The sequence below is a fragment of the Cydia fagiglandana genome, chromosome 5 (assembly GCF_963556715.1).
Source record: "Cydia fagiglandana chromosome 5, ilCydFagi1.1, whole genome shotgun sequence".
Taxonomy (NCBI): Eukaryota; Metazoa; Arthropoda; class Insecta; order Lepidoptera; family Tortricidae; genus Cydia; species Cydia fagiglandana.
In genome coordinates this window covers 4,100,918-4,109,996 of record NC_085936.1, presented here as the reverse complement: position 1 = coordinate 4,109,996, position 9,079 = coordinate 4,100,918, and the positions used below count along the sequence as shown (strand labels likewise).

The following is a 9,079-nucleotide window of genomic DNA, read 5'->3' as shown; positions in this document are numbered from 1 at the left end:
GCAGATTTCGTAAATGATGACCATTTTAGATTCCAAAATGGCGGCCATGTACTATACCATAAAAGTCGTCATGGATGTCGTTTTATAGGTTTTGGGGGGCGCAGATTTCGAAAACGATGACCATTTTGGAGTGCAAAATGGCGGCCATGCAGTATGCCATAAAAGTCGTCATGGATGTCGTTTTATTGCTCATGATCATCATTTGCGAAATCTGCACACCTGTTTCAAATAAGGTATAGGTAGATGCATCCTAGTAAGTCAACAACATCTATATCTACTATCGAATTATACTTTTGATAGAAGTAGTACAAAATGTAATCTGAAAGGAGTCAAGTATTATATTCCTGTAATGAGGAATCTACATTGATTCCAATTACTAGTAATTGTAGTATTCGAAAATTGATTCCTGATTCCTCAAATGGATAGTAAGTAATTTGTTATTACAAAGTAATCTGGGAATCGGTAATCAGATTACAAAGTAATTTCAAGTAATCGTGGAATCAGGAATCAATTACGAAATGCCCATCTCAGACTAAGTAGCACTGCATTCAATTGATCTTTTTGGCGAACCGCGAGTTCACAGTTCGGGGCGAACTACTAGTTTATAACAGAAAATTAAATACCCGGGGCCTTACAGGCCTTGAATACACTGAAACTTTCTAGCTCTTAAAATTAAAACTAGGCCTCTAATAGGGACAAGAGAGCAAATGTGGGTCTAGCGGTTACCTACACTACGGTTGAACAATCTTAACCTGCTACTTAATATTAAATTGAGCGCCGAAGAATAAAGTGTTTACATACATACATACAACAAGTGACTGTGAACAGCCGCCAGGATAAGCATATGGGTTTAGCCTTTTTATGCTAAATATTGTCATCTCATGGGAAAAATACAACCTACGTGTAATTAATAATAAGATGTAGATAGAATAATATGTACGTATAATGGGTACATAGACAGGTTATTAGGTACAGTCACCATCAGATATATATGAGCGGCCAAGATGCTCAAAAATATCTGAACACGCACTCTAACGCGTTGACAATAGAGGCGTGTTCAGATATTTGAGAACACCTCGGCCGCTCCAATATATCTGATGGTGACTGTACGTTAGGTTAGAATTATAAGGTAAAGTATAAAAGTTACTCAGTCATAAAAAAAACACGTGGAAGAATTTAAACTGACTAAGGTATTTCAAGGTTTATTTTCTTCAATAATATCTATCGGAGTAATACAACTAAATTATTTACGCAATCTGAAAAATTTTGAGACATAAAATACACGTGGAAGTAGACTGAGGTATTTTATCAATTGATATTTTTTTATATAAAAAGGCTGCGTAAAAATGTAACATCATCAGTGGGTCTACTGGTAACGTTCTAGTAAGCTCATAACTATCAACGAAAACCATGTTTGTGCCGATTGTCCTGGCGACGGTGTGCCTTGCCAGCAGTACGGTCTTGGCTGCTTATGACAAGCCATACTACGACGTGGAAGACGCTGAGAACCTTTACAAAAACTATGTCCAAGAGCATAAGAAAGTATACAACCGAAGGGAGTACTATGAAAGGCTTGAAATTTTCAAGGAAAGCTTGAAAGAGATAAATGAGCGAAATGACAGGTTTCCTGACACAGTATTTGCAGTAAACCACTTTTCTGATCTGAAGCCACATGAGTGGGCGCAATACCACGGTTTCAAACTTCCAAGTGGAAATAGGACGAAAGCGGTACTCCCTGATTTGCCCGAGGTTACAGCTGCTGAATTGGACTGGAGGAAAAAAGATGCGGTAACTCATGTGAAGAACCAAGGAAATTGTGGCAGTTGCTATATCTTCAGTGCTGTTGGTAAGCTTCCACTTATTTTACTTGTTTATATAGTTTTTGGATTCCTGTTTTTTATTCGTTATTATTTCTTGCAAAATTAATAGCCTTGAATTCGGGTTTCTTGAAAACGGTAATTTAGAAAATGTGTAATAAGTAAATTGTACAACGGGACTTAATGGCGTATTACAGTTTAAGATGAAATGGTGCTTTATTTATTAAAATCTAAAGTCAATATATAATAATATAGGTAATAAAATAATCAGGAATATAAATATAAAACTAACTACAATTAAAATAACCTAAAATTAAAACTACCTACAAAACTAAAACTAAAACTAAAAAAAAATACCTAAAAATCTATATCTAGAGAAGGTCCCTGGGGCATAGTGCCAAGAATGCTGGCAGCATTTCCTCGCTGGATCGCAACGCTTATGCGTTGAGCGAGGAAGCTGCCAGCTCTTTTGTCCCCAGAGACCTCAACGAGCCGTTTGATGAACAAATCTGTGTAAAAACTCTGAGCCCCATGGACCGAGGGTCTCGACACCGAAAGGAATAAATTTGTAATTATCGTCGAGACCCCCGTATTTACGTCTTTTGAGGGTCTCGGCAGCTTCGGCAGCGGCACCCGCTTTCTTTGTTGTACCGTGAAGGTGAGACGGTGCCAGTGTGTCCACACAGGTCGCGTCCCACACTAACACTCGTCCCATTCTCCTCGGGACCAGTGACATACCATCCGGTCTCTTGCCATCGTCCCGGGCTATACCGGTCGGCTCGAGTATCGCTGGCTCGTTGAGGGTGACAACTTGACAAGAGACCGACGGATAATGTCATTGAGCGCGGCGTGACGTGACAATCGCCCCGCGCTTCGCTGGCAAGACAGACCATGACGCCCCAGCTGGTCCACATCACTCCCACAGTGGCATTTATGCGGTGCACAGATTGGAACCCCCAGGCGCAGCCCAACTGCAACACGGAGGGTGTTTCCATCTAAATAAGTGCCAGTATTGGGCGAGGAATATGCTCCCTACACCCAACTGCGATCAAACGGGCGCGTTCAGCTCCTTCGCTGTTATCTAAACATGTGGTATAAGTTAATTTCGATAAAGCGTCATCCCAGCTCCTCTGTGATTTTTAAATTTTTTAGAAATTCTTAAAAGTAAAAAAAGTAATTTGGCGTGATAATCTGTGTATTTTTTGATTTCATTGTTTTAATTGTACATTAAAATACCTAATATTTTATCAGTGTTTTTTCAAATCTGAAACTTTATTTTTATTAATTAATTATTAAGAATTCATAGGTAGGTACTCGTACGTGGTTTGGAACGATGCGGTCTGAAGTTTTCGGGGGTCTATTATAAACCGTCAATATGCCGTTGAATGTTGTTTTTACTTTTTTTTGTCTGTTTCTTTTTGCTAACAGTGTGAAAGGGACAGAGATAATAGAACCCAAGTACATCGAACTTGTATTAGACCCCGCATGTTGAAATGACATTTGACTATAAAGGTCACTTGAATGTTATTTTGTCTCAATCAGTGAACAAAATCGCATTTTGCTCACTGTTTTTAAGAAGCAAATTATCCTTGTTCGAGCTGCTGAGGTGAAAAATATATGTTTATATTGTTCACAGGCGAAATTGAAGGGCAGTACGCTATCAAACACAAACAATGCCCAGCCTTCTCAGAAGGACAGGCCCTTGACTGTCTTGACAGTGGAACTTGCGACGGAGGAATAATGCATGCAGTTTTCCAGTGGGTTCGCTTTTTATTTATATTAATAATAGTTATTTATTTTACAAGGGGGCAAAGTTGTTGTTTAACCGCTCGTGCTAATATTGATACCCAAGCAAGCGAAAGATTCCAAAATTGAACCACGAGCGTAGCGAGTGGTTCGAAAAATGGAATCTTGAGCGTTGCGAGGGTTTCAAAGCACGAGGGTTAAACAAAATTTGCCCGCGAGTGAAACACAAAATTTTTCACCACACCAACCCGAAGCAAATATTAAATGTAAAATATCAAACAAAATCAAACCAAATCAAATCCAAATGAATGTTATTAAACATTTACCATCCAAAATCATCATTTAAAAGTCAATTCTACCAGCAAACATAAGAAAACAACTCAAAATTTGCATTCGATTACTTTGCCTCACATGCGGATAAAATGCAACTTTGCTATTCGTTTTCGAAGTGCAAAGTAAGCCTTTCCGAGCTGGTGTGGTGAAAAATATTTGACTTCTTGTTCAGAAAATTAATAGTTGAAGCTAGTCTAGCGTTAACTGGCTGCAATACCAATATATTAATCGCCAGCACATGCATGTAAAAAAAATCTAATTTGAGAATTCCCGGTCAATCCAACTTATTCCAGAAACTCAGGCCATATGTATTGTGTACACTACTGGTACCTATTATAGGTCAGGATTACAGGAAAAAATAAGATCTATTAACGTCATTAACAAAACAAGTTCATTAAGTATTTTTCTGATTTTGCTTGCCCACCTGTAAGGTAATTCATTTATTCATCCGGTCTTAGGGTTTTACAATGTGAGTAAAAATAAAATAGGTATAAAAACACAATAAAAAAATAATACAAAATACATATAAATACATTATGAAAAACCTACCCTATGGTGCCACTAGCAGCAGAGCAAGCTGCCGGTGGTCAGGGCCGCAGAGAAAGGAACCGCCGGAATATCCACGCTGTGTCCAAGACTAGCGCCTTCTGCATCTGAACCTAGTGTTTGTGATAATTGTGATCCAACCACCTCTGCGCGAGAGTCTTTCAAGGTGTTGGTCGAGACTTTTCGCTACCTAACCGTTCGCTTTAACAACTATCGGGATCGGGACAATGATCGTCGAATCAACATCCCACATGGCGGTTATCTCGTGAACCAAGTCTAGGTACTTACTGGACTTGTACTTCTCAGCTTTCATGATTCTCATGGGAGATAGTGATGCCGGCGAGCACGGCCTGGAGTTGTGATCTATCTATTGTTAAGATGTCTGAGTTATTGACTACAGTACTGTAAGTGGTCATAGATCGAACCCAATAGAGCGTGGCAAGACCATTTTTGAAAAATGGCGCAGGTAAGTACTTGCAAGTAGTACGGTGCTTCGAGGTCCACAAAGCAATATCGTATAGAAGAGCAAGTCACTGGTGAATAATCCTAGTTATGAGGTTATGTCTGTACAAGTAGGTACTCGCCGTTAGCTAGATGAGGAACTCTCCGGGACCGTCGTTCAGGATATAATTTATTATAAACCTTATAACAAGTATTAATTTCAGGGAATTAGCTAAAAAGAAGGAAAAATTGGAAAAGGAAGAAGACTATCCCTATAAAGACTCCAAACATGACTGTCATGAAGATAAGAGTAAGGGAGTTGCCTTGGTATTAGATGGTAAAGAAGTAGAAGTCCCCGACGAAGAGGTGCTGAAGAAACTGTTGTCAAACTATGGACCTCTAGCAGTTGGTAGGTACAAACATCAACACTTTTAACTGTCCATCGACTGACCTTATGCCTTTTTTAATAAGATTTAGGAACTGTCAGTTAACAGTGTGGGCGATGATACCATCGTTCGCATAGTTTTAATTTTATCTTCGTTTATCCACTCGTATCTAATTTCCGACTAACCTTTTAAAAAGAGGGAGATAAAGTTACCTACTCATTTTTAAGACAAGTGAAACGGATACTGAAAATAATAGCCTACCAAGGGAAAAGGATAAACAGAAAAATATATGTTTTGTTTTTTTTATAGCCTTAAACGCACTCGACTTCCGTCATTATGAAAAGGGAATACTAGAACCGGACGAGTGCAAAGGGAAACAAATTAATCATGGCGTGGTCTTGGTGGGATATGGAGAAGGTTTGTTAGAATGTAATAGATAATAAGTTACATTGTTACTAAAGTAGAAAATACAATAATACTTATTTGATTGCTATAACTTCCAACAAAATGGAATAACAATATCGATAACAAAAATCCTCTTTGTAAAATACGTTTATCACGAAATTCTGTTGTTCTTTCAATTACAAGAAAACCAAAGAAAAATATAGGAATATCCTTCAAATATTTTTATGCAGACTTAATTAACATTGATTTGTTTTTTTATTCATACTTTTGTGTTTTTTTATTCATAGAAAATGGAAAACAGTACTGGCTGATTAAGAACTCGTGGGGAAAGGTTTGGGGCGAGGAAGGCTATGTGCGACTGCGGCGAGGAGTCAACGCGTGCATAATGGGCACGGGTTACACGGCTACCTGCCATGTTGAATAACCTTGCTTCAATCCTGTCTATCGGCTTCACAAGTTCACACATTACATGCATTCACAATGGTTATGAAATACTTTTCAACATAGATCATAAGCAAAATTCTAAAAACCTGTGTAAGGAGTTGGCTTACTCGTTGCATATTGTACGATTTTATGAATACTAAAATAAATTTGGCATCATTGCATTTATTTTGTTTTTTTTTAGTACCTAAACCTTGATTAAGCCCCCTTGAATACCCTACAATTATCTTCATGCATGATTTTTTTTAAGATACTTACTACAAGTATTCTACTTCGAATCAATTCAAATATTTTCTTTGAAGAGAAAAGAAATATTAATAAAGACTTCGAGCAACACCGGCTTCCGTTCCGACACGTCGGAAGGGAGGGGCCCAAGCGATATCTCTCCGTACAAATCTTTCTGCCATTTTTCGCGGGGAGAAAGGTGCACACAGTCGCACTTCTCACACACTTACATACAAAATCCAATCTGTAATGACGACACAAATACATAGAAAATGACACACGTCAAAGACAATTCTTGCAAACCTCGATCTCTTTTTGTGTACGGACGAGTGACTAGTGTCACAACACGCACACTATAACACATTTTCGTTGAAGTATGTCATTGTATTCTGAGAGATGAGAAGTCGGATTTGTCGCTCGACCGATCCGCAATTTGTACTGAGCGAGCAAAATCGATAAATCCAACAATTACTCGAGACTAAAATATAATAATTGTATTTAAATGTATTTAAACGTATGATATGTAAAAAAAATATTACATGTGAAATGTAACACTTTCTTTTTGTAAATTTGATGTCCGAGACCTCTTTTTATAACAAAAAACCGAGCAAACAGGCATTTTTGTGCAGCAGTGTTCACGCGCGCGTCTGGACTCGGTCTAGTGAAAAATCCAAGTGCAACTAGTTTTATTACCCGCGCTAGATTAGATTGACGCGCTAATCTTGTACCTCGGCAGAGGGGAAATAGTGCGAATGCCGCCTCCCTTCCGTGTTGCTCGAAGAATAGAGACAATAGAAAATGGAAGCGAGTCGCTATTAGACGGAGAGCTAGCTACGGAAACAGGTTTGCAATTTATAGAGCAACGGGACGCGCCACTTTCCGGCCGGGCCATGGGGCATTTATGACACACACATACGTAAAATTGGTAAAAACATAACGATGATTTATGCACGATTTCTGTATGAAATAAAGTTTTTTTATTAATTTAGTGCAATCCAATATTCGAAAGTAGATAAATGCGGAACAATTTATGTACTGTGTGTAGTGGCTTAATAAAAGGCGATTGAATTTTGTATGAAAATCGAACCACCTTAATGGCCATCGTTTATCATGTCAACGTCGGTACATGGTTAAGGTGACATTCAAAGCCAAATGCAGCGCATTACTGCTGCAGCTGCGAGTGATGTGCATTAAAGTGACATTCCATTTCCAACTGCAGCTGCAATACTGTTCATTTTACTATGGAAACGCGTCGCTGTCACTGTCAATTTCCATAGTAAAATGAACAGTATTGCAGCTGCAGTTGGAAATGGAATGTCACTCTTAGGGCCCGGCCACATGTCAGCGGTGCGTCGCCGCCGCCGCCGCGCGGCGCGGCACCGCAGAAATCTGCGGCGCCGCAAACCGCTCTGCGGCAACGCCCGCCGCACCGCAAAATTTTATTTTTTAAGGAATATAGATAAATTAAAAGAATTTAAACTACTTACCCATGAAAACCACTTAACTACCGTATTTGCCGAGTTCTAGTTAATAATTGGGAAGTGAATTCGTATCGAATACAATTTTTCGTACTTATTAATTTTAAATTATCTGACTTCCATTTCGACTATAGTTTTTGTGGTCAACTTAATAAGCTCAGGAATTCCAGTTACGAGAAATTATATTTGAAATAATAGAGAAAACTGCTTTTGAATAACACAAGTGTTCGATATTAATTATTGTTTTATCCGTAAACAGCCCGCGTAGCCAACATGCCAATCGCTGACGCTCCGTAGCGATCGAAACACAACTGTTACTGTCGCACTAATGTGAAAGAGTGATAGAGAGACACAATGCGTTACGTTGTCGAAGCGATAGCGATTGATACCTTGGCTAGGCCGGCTTTGAAATGATTGAATACATTGAGGTAGGTATAAGTTTTAATTTGAAAACGGGTTCTATTTGAATAAGAATTGTTTCGGTTTGGGTATTATTCATTAGGTATTATTTGTATCTTAGTATTGACAAGAAATTGTAGAAAATTGTTGAGGGCGCCACTTCCTACGTAGCTGTCTCATTTTTGACGTAATATTCTTAACATGGCAACAATTTAGAATGGAAAAAAAAAATAGTTTAATTTTATTAAGCTTGCATATTGGTGAGCATTTTGTACAGTCCACTAAATTCTACACGAGTTCGCTCTGCAGATCAGCCGTCATAGAAAATGACACGTCGGACGCCTCGGCCCGGACACGGCCCGGTCTAGCGGGAGTCATCCTTTAGCCCAGCGGTCGGCAACCTGCGGCTATAAAATAAATATTAACAAAGTATGGCCCGCGTCACCTCCGTTAACTAGTATGTGGCCCTTGGCTGCTAAAAGGTTGCCGACCGCTGCTTTAGCCCATTGACATCAAGTCATGCTTTGATGAGGGAAATCTTCAAATATAGATTAAGGTTGGACATATTATGTAACGTGTATTTACTGCCAGAAACTGGCCTATTGTAAACTGAAATTGCTGATGAAAACCAAATATGTTGGAATAACTGTTTGATTAAAATATTGATAAAGAATAAGAAGGAGAACTTCTTCATGAAGAAGATACATGATCAATATTATTAAAGATGTTCTTTAAGGAGGTGAAACTACTGATTAAGTTTAACTATCGATTCACAGCTGCAATAAATAAAACGCAAACGACAGCAAATTTATTTATTTAAAAAAAACATAAATAAAACTCAAACAGAGTATAATATTTTTCA

General features: G+C 38.5%; 1 protein-coding gene across 1 annotated transcript; it reads left to right on the top strand.

The window, feature by feature from the left end:
- The first annotated feature begins 1,341 nt into the window (after positions 1 to 1,341).
- On the top strand, positions 1,342 to 6,127 carry LOC134664301 (procathepsin L-like). Its single transcript, XM_063520868.1, has 5 exons — positions 1,342 to 1,846; positions 3,454 to 3,574; positions 5,108 to 5,292; positions 5,579 to 5,686; positions 5,962 to 6,127. The coding sequence occupies exons 1-5, from the start codon at positions 1,411 to 1,413 to the stop codon at positions 6,096 to 6,098; spliced, it is 987 nt and encodes a 328-aa protein (XP_063376938.1). The 5' UTR covers positions 1,342 to 1,410; the 3' UTR covers positions 6,099 to 6,127.
- Positions 6,128 to 9,079: the final 2,952 nt, after the last annotated feature.

What these genes read in the sequence shown, in the direction of transcription:
- LOC134664301 (XM_063520868.1), top strand. Translation starts at nt 1,411, where the DNA reads ATGTTTGTGCCGATTGTCCTGGCGACGGTGTGCCTTGCCAGCAGTACG. An exon ending in ATAATGCATGCAGTTTTCCA is followed by an intron (nt 3,575 to 5,107) that starts GTGGGTTCGCTT and finishes TATTAATTTCAG; the next exon opens with GGAATTAGCTAAAAAGAAGG. An exon ending in CTATGGACCTCTAGCAGTTG is followed by an intron (nt 5,293 to 5,578) that starts GTAGGTACAAAC and finishes TTTTTTTTATAG; the next exon opens with CCTTAAACGCACTCGACTTC.